General features: G+C 53.9%; 2 protein-coding genes and 1 long non-coding RNA gene across 8 annotated transcripts in view; 1 reads left to right on the forward strand and 2 right to left on the reverse strand.

Moving 5' to 3' along the window:
• Positions 1-2,123: 2,123 nt before the first annotated feature.
• On the reverse strand, positions 2,124-12,514 carry Epn3 (epsin 3). 4 transcript variants are annotated; one of them, XM_021178223.1, is made up of 10 exons: positions 12,235-12,514; positions 8,537-9,216; positions 7,470-7,588; positions 6,643-6,723; positions 6,322-6,453; positions 5,412-5,499; positions 4,712-4,981; positions 4,455-4,571; positions 4,117-4,350; positions 3,539-4,025 (listed from the first exon to the last, which is right to left on the reverse strand). In XM_021178223.1, the coding sequence occupies exons 2-10, from the start codon at positions 9,075-9,077 to the stop codon at positions 3,697-3,699; spliced, it is 1,911 nt and encodes a 636-aa protein (XP_021033882.1). In that variant the 5' UTR covers positions 9,078-9,216; positions 12,235-12,514; the 3' UTR covers positions 3,539-3,696. The 4 variants fall into 4 exon arrangements, with proteins under 4 accessions (XP_029338999.1, XP_021033882.1, XP_029338997.1 ...); XM_029483137.1 differs by lacking the exon at positions 12,235-12,514 and adding an exon at positions 10,678-10,749 and having other exon boundaries at positions 3,548-4,025; XM_029483139.1 differs by lacking the exon at positions 6,643-6,723 and having other exon boundaries at positions 2,124-4,025.
• Positions 6,380-7,510, forward strand: LOC115032314. Its single transcript, XR_003837968.1, has 3 exons — positions 6,380-6,467; positions 6,947-7,067; positions 7,446-7,510. It is a non-coding gene; the product is annotated as an uncharacterized LOC115032314 (long non-coding RNA).
• A 1,385-nt stretch (positions 12,515-13,899) lies between the features above and the next one.
• The window catches only part of Mycbpap (MYCBP associated protein), a 21,231-nt gene continuing 20,347 nt past the window's right edge, over positions 13,900-14,783 (reverse strand). For 2 of the 3 annotated variants that reach the window (XM_029483103.1, XM_029483101.1), the window contains exon 19: positions 13,903-14,078. In XM_029483103.1, coding sequence (XP_029338963.1) covers positions 13,977-14,078 — 102 coding nt within the window. In that variant the 3' untranslated portion in view covers positions 13,903-13,976. Of the gene's footprint in view, positions 14,079-14,783 lie in introns of all 3 variants that reach the window. The other variant, XM_021178170.2, reaches the window with a different exon arrangement.

The raw sequence follows: 14,783 nt of genomic DNA on the forward strand, positions 1-14,783 counted from the left end.
AGTTCCTAATGACATAAGAAGAAAGCTGCAGTAGAACTTGCCTGCCTTGTTTTATTTATTTATTTATTTATTTATTTATTTATTTATTTATTTAGCCCACCCCAGACAGGGTATCTCTGTGTAGCCCTGGCTGTCCTGGAACCTGCTCTGTAGACCAGGCTGGCCTTGAACTTACAGAGATCCACTGTGTCTCCCAAGTGCTGGGATCAAAGGAGTGCGCCAAGGCTACCCAGCCTGTTTTAATCAGGAGAGCATCCTTTTAGGTCTGGAATGGGGGAAAGAATGGAAGCAGGGTTAATGAGGGGGTCTTAGCAGCACACAGGGGAGACAGGAGGCTTATCAGGGGCTAGGGGTAAAGCTGCAGAGGAAGGGACTTTGAGGAGAGGGGGGTCAGAGTGAACAGTAAAGGGTAAGGCCTCGCTCTGAAGAGGGGGAGCTGTAAGGGGTTAAGAGGTCTTTTTTGGACCTATTGGTCTGAATACCTTTGAGATGTGCACATAGAACAGAGGGAGTAAGGGCTTAATGAACAGAAGGGAGGCTGTTGGGAAAGAGGAAAGGATTTCCTAGGTGGAGGGCTATTAAGAAAATAGCACACTGAGAGCAAAGAGCTCAGGCCCATACACCTTGAATCTTGACAACATAGGTAGGCAGGACCCATACATAAATTCAGACATTGTAGCATCCTGGAAGCAGAGCGGCAGGGGTCTTAAGAGCAGCTAGGCATGGTGACACACAACTGTACACCTCAGTGCGTAGGAAGCTAAGGAGAGACGAGGCTGGAGGCTGAGACCGAAAGAGCAGGAGTTCAAGGCCAACTTGAGCTGCAAAGAAAGGCCTCGGCTAAAATATGGTGGGGGTGGGGCAGGAGGCTAGCTCATTCAATAAAAGTGCTCATTTCATGAACTCGAGGGCTCAAGTTCAATCCCCACCACCCACAGGAAACAAAAGCAACAGCATGACCTCAGCAACGCTGAGACAAGAGGCAGAGGTAGACCAGATGCCTGGAGTTCAGTGGCCTTCTAGCCTGGTCTACTTGGCAAAGTTCCAGGCCAAGAGGAAGCCCTGTCCGTGGCTACAGAGATGGCCAGCTGGTTGAGAGCACTGACTGTTCTTCTAGAGGACTGGTTAAATCCTCCTGTCCCCCTGCCAATGGTGGCTCACAACTGTAACTCGTGCATGTGGTACGCGAACATATTCAGGTACAACATTAATGCTCATACAATAATAAAAATTTAAAACATATAAAGGAACCCTGTCTCAAAATGTGAAAGGTACCTGAGGAATGACATGTGAAGTTGTCCTTCGAACTCCACCCACAGACACACACACAGAGGGAGATACACAAAACCAAGAAACAAAGTGAAGTGCCTACAGAGAAATCAAATGTCCTCTGGCTTTAGTAAGCTGGACCCTGGGCTGGACCTGGTGACTGTAGTCCTAGTGACATCATGCTGAAAGGAGGCATCCCGCCAGCTAGAAGTGGAAAAGAAGGGAACAGTGACTTCGATTTCAAGGATGAAGCCAAGGAGGCTGTACAGTGGAGGGCAGGGTCTGTCTGGAAGAAAGCGAATTGAAGGCCCAGAAGAGAGAGATGGGATGCCTGACAGAGTCTGAGGATGAGGGCCACAGGCTTGCGGGTTGGGTTTGCCCTATAAGCCATGTTCCAGTGACAAGAGAGTAGTTCCCATGGGAGACCGAGAGCCCTGTTGTGAGTGCCAAGGATTTGGGGGGTGATGGCTGAGACATGAATGAAGATGGATGAGAGGTCCAGGATCAGGGAGTTAATATGGAACTGGGGTGAGAGCTGAACCATGAGGAAAGCATGCTGGGAATGGGGAGTGGCTGCCCCAGACAGGGCAGAGCAGAGCAGAGTGCCAGCCTTGGGGAGGAAGGTGAGCCTTGTAGCTTCAGGAAGCAAGGCCACCAACCTGTTCTTCAGGGCTCAGGGGAGGAGGGGCAGAGAGGTATGGGGCAGCAGAGCCCTGGGGCCAAGGAGCATTGACCCTTCTGGGTTTTGATGGGGCAGAAGACAGACAGGGATGAATGGTCAACTGCCATGGGAGCTTCCACGTAGCAACCCCACAAAGAAGGAACTCTTGCAAAGAAGGAAACAGAGGCATAGACACAGAGAGGTGAAGTCGTTTACTCAAGAGCGACTTAACCACTCATTACTAGGCGATTATCATTAAGTTCAGCCCTGGAGCAGAGTTTGCTAGGCTCAGCTTCTAAGCAGCTGCTCTTGCCCCCTCCTGCCTGAAGCAGCCCTGTGGCTGCCTGCCCTCCCTTACAACCAGAACAGCTCTTGCCCATGTACCTAAGAAGGACAGTGACACGGGGCCACCTCTGACTATGGTGCTTCAGGCTGAGGAAGTCCACATGCTCTCGGTGACCCCAAAGAGAACAAAGCCAGACCCAAGCTGCCTGCCAGGTCAGACCCTGGGTCCTGAGCACACGTGGGTAGCCATGGTAACCCTCAAGGCAGAAGTCCAGGTGCTGGCTGTGTTTGGTTTCCTAACCCCTGCAACAACCCTGCAGAGGTCCAGACCTCAGATGGTCAAGGTGGCTCTCTTCAGCCCTGGTGAAAGGAGCTGGGGCAGAGTTGGATTTGGATGACCAAGTGAGACATAAGAGAAGATGTTTCCTGTGATTGGCTGTACTGCAGCTATATCCAGTGCTACTGGCTTGTCGACTTTCTGTCCTCCTAGCTCCTGGAAGATGGGGGTTCAGCCATCCTAGGTTCCTCCTGGATGAGCCCAGCATTTCGTCCAAGACAGTCAGTGTTTGCTGTATTAAACCTGATCCTCCCCAGGGAGCCAGACTGTCTGACTCTGAATCCCAGCCCCACGTCACTCCAGCTTTGTGATTTAGAACATGTCACTGTACTTCTCGAAAGCCTCTGTTGGCTATTAAATAGGACTAGTTAAGAAAGACCTGTGCTACCTCTCTTGGGAAGTTTGGACCTTTAGTTTATTCTTCTCCTGCCTTGTCTTTAAAATAATAATAATAATAATAATAATAATAATAATAATAATAATAATAATAATAATAATAATGTTAAGCCCGGGCTGGCCTTGAACTCAGGATCCTCTTACCTCCACCCCCTTAAGTGTTGGGATTACTCGTATGTGTCACCATGTTTATCAACTCTGTTTTGAAATTCTTAACCCAGTTTTGGACAGAGAGTACTGCATATCCAGCTTAGGTAGGGCCTTACAAACTCTGAAGTAACGCCTAGGCTCCTTGCAATGTGATTAGGTGAAATTCTCTGCCTAAGGTGCATAGCGCATCAAAGAATGAGCAAATGCCGTCGCCCCTTACTTTAGGAGTATCCTGTGTGTGATGGACGAATGCCTGAATGATTGAGACAGCATGAAAGGGAGGCACCAGGCCTAGAGGAAAGGGGAGTGGGGGTTGAGAGGGCTATGAGGAAATTCAGATTGTCAAGGAGTTTCTGCCTCAGCAGGTAATGGGTGTGGGGGTCCTGATCCAGCTGCCACACCCCTCAAAAAAGTCCACTTGGTAAGAGTTGAGGACGTAGATTCCAGTCTTTATTAGGTGGGTGTAGTCTTCGTCCCCAAGACGCGGTCAGTCCCTAGTTGGGTTTCAGGATGTGTCAGGGGGGTCCACAGATCAGTGCTCAACCTGCACGATCCGCCCTCGAGGAGGCGGGGCTTCGCGCGCAGGCGCTAAAGCGTCTCAGAGGAAGGGATTAGTGCCAGCCTGTGGGGGCAGCGGCCCTATTGGGCCGGACGTGGGCAGCAGTGGCTGAGGCAAGCTCGCCGGCGGCGGGGCGAAGGCTCCCGCTTGCGGGAAGACGCTGACCGAGGCGGGGAGGGTCGCGCCGACCGGCACGCTGCTGAGCGGGAGGGGCAGAGAGGCGCTGTAGGTCATAGAGCCCACGGGCGCCCCGACGGGTCCCCCCAGCGGCAGGCCCAGAGCAGGGGAGCCGGTACGCATCTGGTTCAGGGTTGGCCTGCCCTGATCGCCCGCGCCAAACGGGTTGGTTGGGGACGGAGCACCCAGACCTGCAGACAAAAGGACAGAAGATGGGGACTTGGCAATGACTGGAGAGGGGCGGCCCCGTGGGGTCCCAGACACCAGGCCAGGACTCTCTACCTGTCAGGAAGGGATTCCGGGTCCTTGCAGCCAGGGGTGCCTTGACTAGTGAGTCCAAGTTGACCAAAGAAGAGGCAGAGGGGCCCAGGAAGGACTCCGGAGTCCGGCAGGGGCGCGCTTCCTTTCCTGACTGCTGCGGTAGCGCCTCTCCTAGCACACCCAGGTCAAGGGCTTCAGGTTCCTTCATGCCATTTTGCTTGCAACTGGGGCTGGAGTCTCCAAATGGGTCTAGCTCTAGAAGAGAGTTGATCAGTTCAGTGGTGGGGAAGGAAGAGGGCAGAGGCGCCCCTGGAGTCTCTCCAAGACCAAGCAGCTGTATACCCTGGCCTCTTGCTCACCCACAGGGCTGGGGGACTTCCCCGTGGGCAGGGCCTGGGCACTGTCCCCGCTCTCCTTGAGTTCTGTGGATTCTAGAGGTTTGGCAAATGGGTCGAAGGGCGAGGCACCACCTAGAGCTAGCCAGAAGAAAGAGGGAAATGGAGTGAGCTAGAAGAAAGGTTGGGTCCGGGAAATGGTCTCCCCATAGACTGTTGCTGGATTAAAGGGAAAGGGACCTAGAAGTCCCCAGCTTCTTACCCTTATGACCCCCACTTACCAGAGGTGTCAGAGGTCTCCATAGAGGCCCCCCAAGGGTCTGCTCCAGTGCTGGGGAGTTTTCGGGTAGGGGAGCTTGGTGCCCAGGGGTCTGCGATGGGGGGTCCAGAAGGCAGCACTGGGGTCCTGCCCCAGGGCTCAGAGGAAGAAAGAGTAGGAAGCAAATCCCAAGGCTGGCTTCGGGACAGGGCATTTCCAGAGGGAACTGGAGACCAGGGGTCTGCAGAAGGTCCCCAAGAGGAGCCACTTGGCTCTGTGTTCGGCCTGAGACCTGGAAAGGAGAGGGAGATAGCAACACGTATTATCCCAACACTCCCCCACCCTTTGCTCAAAGTCCTTCCCAGATGCCCAGCCCAGGTTGGGTGATGTGGTACCCACTTCACAAGTGGGATGCTGACTCGGAGCAAGCAGCCCTCTCAAGCCCGTGGTTAACAAGCCCAGGAGCCTGGATCTGCAGTTCTGGGAATGTAGCTTCAGTCAGGGCTTGCATAGCCAGTGAGGGCAGCTAGGCCTTCTGCTGAGCCTCCCATGAGCTAAGATCTGCAGGTGTGCGCCCCTGGCTCTTACTTCAAAAGTCCCATTCGAGAGGCAGTACAGTGATCCTCAGTTACAGAGAGGAGGTATTTTGCCAGCAAGTGGCTGGAAGGAAGCAGGGCTCTTAGGGGCCAATCTGGGAGCCTCTTGAAACCCTGCATGCCCACCTGGGATGTCCCATGGGTCAGCAGAGCAGTGTGTGGAAGGCAGGGCCGGGGCAGGTGCGAAGATGTCAGCCAAGTCCAGGATGGAGGACTGTGGAGGGGAGAGGCAGCCATGGCTCAGAAGTGGGTGGGGCCCAGAGGGAGGGGAGGTCTGACCAGTGACCAGAAGCCAGCTCATTCCCCTTCTTTCTTCATTCCACAAGCATCTTTTAATGACCCCTCACCTCTGATCAGCATTTCCTATTTATAAAACATTTCCTCATCCATCTAGTGCCCCATTTCATAACATCCCTGTGAGGTAGGTAATGTACCTATTTTACAGATGAACCAACTAGTTGAAGCCCAGATAGGGGAGGCCATTTGTCTGAAGTTCTTTAGCCAGGAAAAGACAGAGCTGGGATAGATCCCAGGCCAACAGAAAGGGATAGTCAAGACAGATTTTTCTTTTCAATGACTCTACTTCCCTAGCTAGGACCCAAGTGAAAATGGTCACCACAGACACGAAGAGGAAGGACGGAGAAGTACCCCAGGGGCAGCACAAATAGCGTGCAAAATGATCTTGTTTTCAGTGGCCACCTGCTCCCCTTCCCAGGGAACTTGAGATATTTTCAGCACCACGTGCTTGAACCAGCAACTAGGCCACACAGCATCGTATGATTCTACAAGGCAAGAGCTGGGACTGTCCAAAACACCTACTGTGCAAAAGGGGAAACTGAAGCCAGTAGTATTCCAAGTCACTAAGTGGCAGGAGGACCCAGGAGTCTCCATGGTGACCCTGATCCGTCACCAGCCCCTGCTGTGCTCTACCATTTCCCATTTAGTGCTTGGAGCGAGCTCTGCTCTGCACACTGCGCAGATGCCAATCCAGTCATGTCCAGTCCTGGACAGCTCGCACTCCCCAACCTCTCTCTACCTGACTAGTTTTCAGCGTCTCCTCCTCCTTTCTCTCTTCTCTCTCAGGCTCCCTGTCCCGTTGACGACGTTGGCCAGCAGGTTCTGCGCCGTTGGCCACTGGAGAGTCATCTCCCTTCCAGGATCTCACCCCCTGCGGAATGACAGGTAGGACATGAGCAGGCAGGTGACTGGGATCAGCAGAGAGCAGGTGGGAGGCACCCAGGTTAGCACAGCTGAGAGAGAAGCGATTAGTGCCCCCCTTAGACCTGCCACCAATGCCTTCACCAGCATCCAATCATGGTCAGCACCTATGGCCTAGGTGACTCGGCCCCTATACTACCTTCTCATGCTCTTGCCGGCTCAGGCTCAGAGCCAGCTGCAGCTGCAGGTCCTCGTCCCTGTGGGAGGCTGGGGGGACTGGCTGTGAGGGAGGAAGAGAGGAGAGAACTTGGCCCAGTGATCTCACCTGAGGGCTGGGGGCCCAGCATAGTCCTGCCCAGGCACGGTGATGGAAAAGCCCCTTGCTCTGAGGCGGGGATGGATGGGCTTTGAAAGAGTGGCTGCCTCCCTGCCTGGGTCTAAAATGCAGCTTAAGAGTCAGCCTCCCAAGTGGAGGCTAGTAAGCCCTTTCCTTCCTCCAACAGCCACGCTGGACAGTCTCAGCTCTCACCTATCTTTCTCTTCTGGGTACCCTGAGAACTCCCCTAGGTCATCCATTGTACGAGGCATAAATGTCTCCTGCCTGCTCTATCTGGATCCATAGAGGTAATTGCAACGATGATGAGGTATCAGAGGTGTTGCCCCTGTCCTTCCAAAAGGACAGCTGGTGGTGGGAAGGAGCAGTAGACTCAGTGTTTTCTCAGAATGTGTTGTCAGCCCACATCTCTCCCTAACCAAGAGATAGCAGGCCTCTAAGATACACCACAGACCCCAAACTACACATCGCCCTTTCTGGTCCCCAACTACACACTGCCCTTTCTGGGTCCCACAGGAGAACACCAAAGGTTGGGGGGCAGAACTGGGACTGACCAGAAACACCAAGAGGCTCTGTGCTGTCTTGGGAACTAGAGTAGGTCTCCAGGTCCAGGGTGAAAAGCTCAAATGGGGGCTAGTGAACACCAGACCCCTTTCCTTCCTCCTTAGGCTCCCCGGACAGTCAGAGCTCACCTTTTCAGCCTCTTCACGGCTCATGGCCAAGGCCAGCTGCAGCTGCAGCTCTTCTTCTCCAGAAGTCTGGGGCCGTGCCTGCTCCAGATCTGAGGCATAGCGCGGGGACGAAGATGCAGCTGCAACAAGGGTGGGGTCCGTGAGCACAGCAGTACCCAGGGTCCCCACACTCCTGCCTGCCAGGAAGCTGGGGCTCACACAGTGAGCCAGAGGAAATTGGCTCTTCAGGCACTTGTGAGCCAGACAGTACACTGGACACCCCTTTGTGGATTTTCCACTGTACTGCTAGATGCCCAGTCCTCCTTGACAAGGGGTAGACATGATCGAAGGGGGCTGGCAGTAGTCCTAAGTCAGGACTCAATGCAGGTCCCTGTCTTTAGCTCTTGAACTCTTCAATAGGACCCTAGCCTGTTTGGGGCTACAGGGATTAGGAGGAAGGGATCTATCAGTCAAACAAAATCACAGCCTCTGAGCCCTAAGCAGGCCATCATGGACTTTATGGAAGGAGGGCCTGTCTGTCCCTCAGGTCAAAAAGGCCTCCACCACTTTGGGGAGCCATGAGGACGGATGTTTCCACATCGGCTGCCCTTGTTTTCAAGGACAATGCTCTTGAGTGGAAGGGGTTTACAGGATGTCAGGTGTCTGAGTAAAAAGGTCAAGGGCACTCAGGCTGTCTCTCATTCATTTCTCAGATCAAACAGTCTAGGGAGGGAGGTGTACCTCTCTCTGTTTTACAGAGCTGGTTGCCCAAGCCACTCAGCTTGGAGGGAACAGAATGAATGGAATGCAATCCAGAGCCTGCATGTTGACCTCCAAGCCATCCTCTCCACAGCTAACTAATAGCAAGGGCAAGCAATCGATGACATCATTATTTCACCTGAATCCCTGAGCACCTACTATGTGCAGGCATTGTGCTTTTCACATCACATTATTTATCTGAATGGATCCTCCCAATCACCTTTTGAGGTAGGAACTATCTCATGGCTCCTGGGTGGAGAGCCATGACTGCGGCTGGCCTAACCCCCCCTGCCCCGCCCCCACAAGCCATACCATCAGGGCCTACTCACACGTGTAAGAAGAGGGGGAGCCCCGAGATCTGCGGCTGTAGCCCAGCTGCCCGCTGCCAATACCCATGCCTTCCAGGGCCATTCGCTCTTTGGTCTTGAGAGCATGGGTTCGCTCTTGCCGCAGGCGCTCCTCGTCCTTGAGAAGGGCCATCACCTGTTTGACCTTCTCACGAACATTGACGCCCTGGTCCTTGCCATCGCGGTCAATATACTGGAAGTCCTTGAGAGTCTGGATGGTGTAGAGGTTCTCACGGCACTGGTGGGCCACGCGTTCCGAGCCCGTCTTGAGTAGGTAGTCCAATAGTGTCAGAGCCTTGTATACGTGTCGCCAGTTCTTACCACTGTCATTGAGCCGCCTCCACACCATCCCCATAACCTCAGCAAAAGCTACCGTGTTGAAGGTCAGGTCAGCAATCTCTGACATGAGCGAACTGGGCGGGCCCCAGGGGTCATTGCTGGTGGCCTCACGCACCTTGATCTCGGCCTCAGAGTAGTTGTGAACAATGTTCTTCACCTGGCGGCGGAGCGCAGAGGTTGTCATAGTTGGGGATTTGGAGGTGGGCGGCCCCCGCCCCCGTCGGAGGTAGAGGGCCGAGCGCCACCGTCTTGAGGTCACGGTCTTGAAGGATGGGCCGCCTTGCTTTCAGCAGGGCGGCTGTGTCCTTGGGTTCCACATGGGGCTGCCAAAAAGAGGATCTGGAATTCAGGAACAGTGGCCTCCTTCCTGTCCACTCAGTCAAGAGTGGCACGGCCAGAGTGTCCCTGATACCAGGGACAGCTTTTAGCCAGCACTTGTTTCTCTTACTGCGCTCACTATCCAATGGACACACTTTGCTTGGCACGCTCATTCTATACAACCACCAGACCAAGATGCTGAAGTCCCTCTCTCTGGTCACAAATGGGGACGGTGGGACTCAGGCAATCAATCGGTCAGCGATGCCTCTGAGATCACAGAGCTGCTAAGTGTGGACATTCCTCCCCCAACCTGAATGTGTGGCTTCCAGGACCATGGAATGAGCACCAGGGCTGCCACTCTCTCCTCCCCCTCCTGCTCGTCTCCCCCTCCACGTGTGTTGCAGCCTTTCCAGTTTAGCCCTTCATCCTTTTTTTTTTCCTCAGATGACCAACTTTCATAATTTAATTCATTCAACACCCATTTTCTGGGAGTCCTTTCCAACCCCCACCATCTGCTTGTAGAGCACCCACATCCAATAGAAAGGACATAGACACTCAGGCATAAGGAAGGCACAAGCAAGGGACATACTGTGACACCTCTAAAGGAGGTAGCACTCTGGGGAGGCGCAATGGGGAAAATCAAGAAGATGGAAAGGACCAGCAAGGCCAGGAATCTGTCACCTGATCAGACAGCCAGGGGAAGGAGCATGCCTGGAAGGCTGCTTCTCTCCAGAGACTCAGCCACCACCCACTGGCCTACACACAGGGCTGCTGTGACCCACCTATGTCACAGGCCATGTAGGTGGCAGGGCTGAGACTTGACAACACCTAGGTCTCCTTGAGACTAATTCAATACTTATTGTCGTTGTCACCTCATTTGCTAATTAATTTATCTAATTACTTGTCTCGGAACCACCTTTTCGGGCAGAATGGAAGTTCCCTGAGGGCAGGGGCAGTCCAAGCAAACTACCAAGACCTCAGGCATACTCAAGACCTCTGATAGCCTAATGGAGGCCGACTCAGGAGAATCAGTCACATGTCTTTCCACAGCCTCAGAAACCAAAGAAGAGTACCCCCTCCCCCCAGGGTGGGACTTACCAGAAACCCAAAGTGAGAGCCCTCTGCCAGCACATGGCACTAATATAGTTTTGCACATGAATACATTTGTACACACACACAGAAGCTGGATCAGCAAAGACTCCCCTTTCTCCATGACCTCCCCACCTCCTGTCAGCCATAGATATCATGCCCTCCCCAGATCACCCACCAGCCCCTACCCTGTTGGGCCTTAGCTGTCCCAGCCTCCTGAACAGAGAGGGGGATATAGGAAGTTTGTCCTTACAGCACCCACAAGTGAAAGATCAACTCAGTTCGAAGTACCCACAAGTCTTCACAGGTCCCAATCTTGAGCCGAAGGATGGAATTGTGTGGAAATCAGATCCCCACTGGCCCATAGTGTTGCCTACCTTCCGTCTTTCTGTCTTTCTGTCCGGCTGGCCTTCTGTGGGAATGCCACAGCCACAACTTGTTAAACTCCTGCCCTCCCCCTTACTAATGACTCAGGCCTGTGCTCACCTCCCCAGTGGGAGGGCGGGCTGGCAGTGGCAGAGTCAAGACGGGGAATAATTGTGCATGAAGCCCGCCCTGGTTGGTGTACACGCTCCTCCCTGCTGGCTGCTGGAATTGGCAGAACCAGTCAGATCAGACATCCTGACTCCACCAGAGCCCTACCTGGGCCTGGCTTCCTAGGCCTTCCTACTTTGCCAGGGTGGATACAACCAGCCTCCATGGAAAAGGGACCCTTTGTGTAGGCTCCATGGCCCTTCCTGGATTTTTCTCCTAGGAGCAAGGTGGACATTGTGGGCACACCTTTGCTGGACTTAGGGGGAAAGGAAGGGATCAGAGGCACGAGAAGATGCCTGAGCCTCCTCCACCCTAACCTGTCATAGACTCTCATGGTGTTTCACCCAGTAGGGACACAGTAAGGAGGAAGAAAGCCAGGGTGAGGTCCCAGAGCATGCCTGAAGCTGAAGTTGAGAGGGAAGGAAGGCGGGAGACGGGCGCGGCTGGGAGCCCTGCCAGCAGTGTTACAAGCAGAAGGTTTTATTGAACACAATATGCCCGGGAATAAAAGGGAGTGAAACACAAACCCAGCTGCGGCAGCGGCAGCGGCAGCCCTGGGCAGCCGGTATGGAATTACTGCAGTGACCTTGAGCCAGACCCTGCCAGGTGGAGGGAAGGACATTGAGAAGCCAGGACCTGGGGAGGCTGCTTCAGAGATGGAAAGAAGGCAGGAGGGTACTCCAGCGGAGTGCACAGGCTAGTCGGGAAGTGGGGAGGGGGGACGAGGGGGGGGCTAGAGTGTAGACTCCCACCTACACACGGGTTCCCAAAGAGATTCGGAGCAGTGGGATCTCTCAGGACACAGATCCAGAAGGGTGCCAGAGTGGGGGATGGAGAGATTCCTAAAAGTCAGCACTGAGGAAGCAGATGGCAACCCCAGGGTGGAGGTTCAGAGAGATGGAAAGAACCAATCACATGCACGGGAATTTGCCAAAGTCTGTGTGCACCCCATCAGCCAGCACCTCTCCCCATCTCCTGTCCCCATCGGCTCCAGAGTAAGCAATGGGGGAGTGGCAGTGTCCTTCCTGCTGCTCAGCTGCTCAGGGAATGAGGGACTGGATATTCCCTAGCCCTAGGTTGTGTGGCTTCATCAGACCTGAGTTGGCTGTGTCCCAGGGAGCAGTGGACTAAAGGGTCATTCTGAGGTTAAAGGTGTAAATACAGAGATGTGCCAGGATCTGGGAGAAACGCTATCAGGAATCTCCAGATGGCCCTGCGTCCCTTTTCTGGGGGTAACAGGAAGGTAGAGAAGTTGTAGGTTAGAAGCCTCCGGGTACTCCACAGCCCTGCCTTACTCTCTCTAGAGGTTGGGAAAGAGACTAAGTCCTGAGCCCACTCTAGCCCCCACCCCGACCCCCGCCTTCATGCAGGGCGCCACCGCGGCGCGGGAGGGAGCTTACCTCCAGAGTGGGCTCCCTTGCCCCAGCCCCCGCAGCCTCTGCAGTGACCCTCTGACTTGTAGGGGGATGGCACAGCTTCAGGAGCAGCCCCAGAGCCATCCACCATAAACCCTGGTCGCGGGAGCCCCACCTTGGACCGAGAGGCACAGAGCTCTCTCGGAAGGACCGCAGGGTCCCCCCAGCGGGTGGCCGCTCAGACTCTCCCGGCTGCCTCCTCGACTCCTGCTGGCCAGCACTCTCGGGAGGAAAGTTGTTCAGCTGGCCAGGCAGGTCTGCCTCAGCAGTAACAGGACACAGGATGACGGGCGGGCGGGCGGGTGTGTTTAACCCCTTCCTGCTGTCTGCCGGGCGGTGCCTTGGGGGAGGAGGCTGGCCTGTTTGTCAGCCGGTGACCCCAGAGGTTTACAGAGCTGGAGTTCATCCACTCCCACCCTTCAAGTGAGTTAACCTTTCCCCTACCTCCTCTGCTAGAAGTAGGTGAGGGTGGGAATGGAGGCCACTCCAATACCTATCCCAAGCCTTAACCTTCCTAGCCGGACGACATTAAAGCAGAAGACAGAACATTCCCTGGGGCTGGTCTTTACCTACTCCCAGCTGGCTTCCCCAGCCTCTCCAAGGGGCCTGAGGACTCTGCCTTTCCAACTCCCGGGAGGATCCTACCTGCCCTGAACCTCTTTCCATAGCTTACATACAAAGTGCTGACGGCTAGGAAGCTCAGTATGAATTCTAGCGTCCCTGGCTACTGGCTTCCCTCACTCCTCCATTGCTCCCAGAGACCCCCAGCCTAACCAGTTTACAGTCGTTTCAACAGAAACCCCGGGATGATCTGAGCAGGCAGTGCATGCTTTCCCAGCTGTTACTCTTCACCTACTCCACAGTCCCACATTCCTTTGTTCCAGGAAGGAGTAGGAATTCTTCAAGCTGTTTTTGTTGTTTTGAAACGTCGTGGTCCCCCCTCCCCTTCCCCACCCCAACATTGCCCAGGCTGGCCTCAGAGTCATCATGCAGCTCAGGTTGATTTTGAACCCACAACCTTGCTGCTTCAGTGTCCCATAGCAGAAAAATGGCTCCGGAGCCAGATGAGTTGACTGGAGGAAGGGATCTAGCAGACCAGAGCCTCAAGTATTAACTTCTGGCTTAGGACAAGGATCCCCAAAGGGAATGAATGGGAAGAGGAAAACTGTACTTGTGAGAGTTTCTTGGAGTACAGCAAAGAGTTGTGCCTTTGTTTGTGTTTCTTTTCAGATCTGGGGTGGGTGTGAGCTCAGCCCCAGTTCCTGCCGGGTTTAAAGAGCTTGACAGGTGCCATCTTTGCCATCTTGAAGGATGAGGAGGGTGCTGAAGTAGAAGGCTTCAGACAGTCAGGTCTCGTCATCTCTGCTTCTCTCCCTAGTCCCTCACTTGAGTTGGCTTCAGGAAGCATGGCCCTGAAAGTCTAGGCCTGAGGCAGGGAACTGCTATGAAAGGCCATCTGTCCTGTCACCTGACTTCATTCCTTGCCCTGCCACCACCCACTAACTCTTCTGCTTATCCCTTAATCATCACCTCTCTGGTGTGGGTGGCTCTGAGAACTGCACGTGTGAGCAGGTGGGATACAGGAGGACCTAGACCTTCACCTGATGCCGTTGAGATCCAGCATTCCCAGAGGCACAATGGAAATGGAAATGGTAGGAACCTAAAGATTGTTTATTGACTTTTTTTTTTTCAAACCACTTTCCCAGGAGGAAGCGTGGGTCCAAGAATCAGCTGCAAAAACGTAAAGGCTCTTCAACATTCTTTGTGGAGCTGAGCTCATCAGCCAGGACCATCACGTCTGTCACCAGGTGGTCCAGCAACCCATAGACCTGGAAGAGAGGGATAGCCATCAGAGGCCAAGGTTTGCTCGGTTTGCAGGCACCAATGTATCAGTCTTGCTAAGAGAGACGAGATGGAGAGAGAAACGCCGAAGTTGCTCCGAGACCTGCTGCATGTTAATTGTTTTCAGATCTGGAGTGGGCCTGGGCTCACTCCCAGTTCTGTATTGGTTTTCCGGAAGCCAACTCTCCTTCCTGTAAGATCATAGATCAACATACTGGAGCTTCCAAGACGGAGCCCTCTACTGCAGCTAGACCACACAGCCTAAGAAAATCGACTCTTAGTATAAGCTGAAAGAGGGGTTTACACTCCAGAGTCCCCAGGGCCCTGTGATTCCTTTCTGGGCCCCGTCAGCCATCAGAAAGCTCACTGATGTCACTGGCAGCATCCAACAGAACTTCTGGTCAAATGAGACCTGAGGGTATGGCAGTCCCACAATATCCAGTAATGTAAGCCTAGATCCACAAATGCCTTATCCGTGAAAGATGAAGCATCCCTATTAGATATGCTGACATACTGAACATGCTTTTGTTAGACCTCCCCCACACCTCAAAAAAACAAACAAACAAACAACAACAAAACAAAACCCAAAAAAACACCCAAGCCGGGCGTGGTGGCGCACGCCTTTAATCCCAGCACTCGGGAGGCAGAGGCAGGCGGATTTCTGAGTTCGAGGCCAGCCTGGTCTACAAAGT

This window comes from Mus caroli, chromosome 11 (assembly GCF_900094665.2).
Source record: "Mus caroli chromosome 11, CAROLI_EIJ_v1.1, whole genome shotgun sequence".
In the NCBI taxonomy this organism is placed as follows: Eukaryota; Metazoa; Chordata; class Mammalia; order Rodentia; family Muridae; genus Mus; species Mus caroli.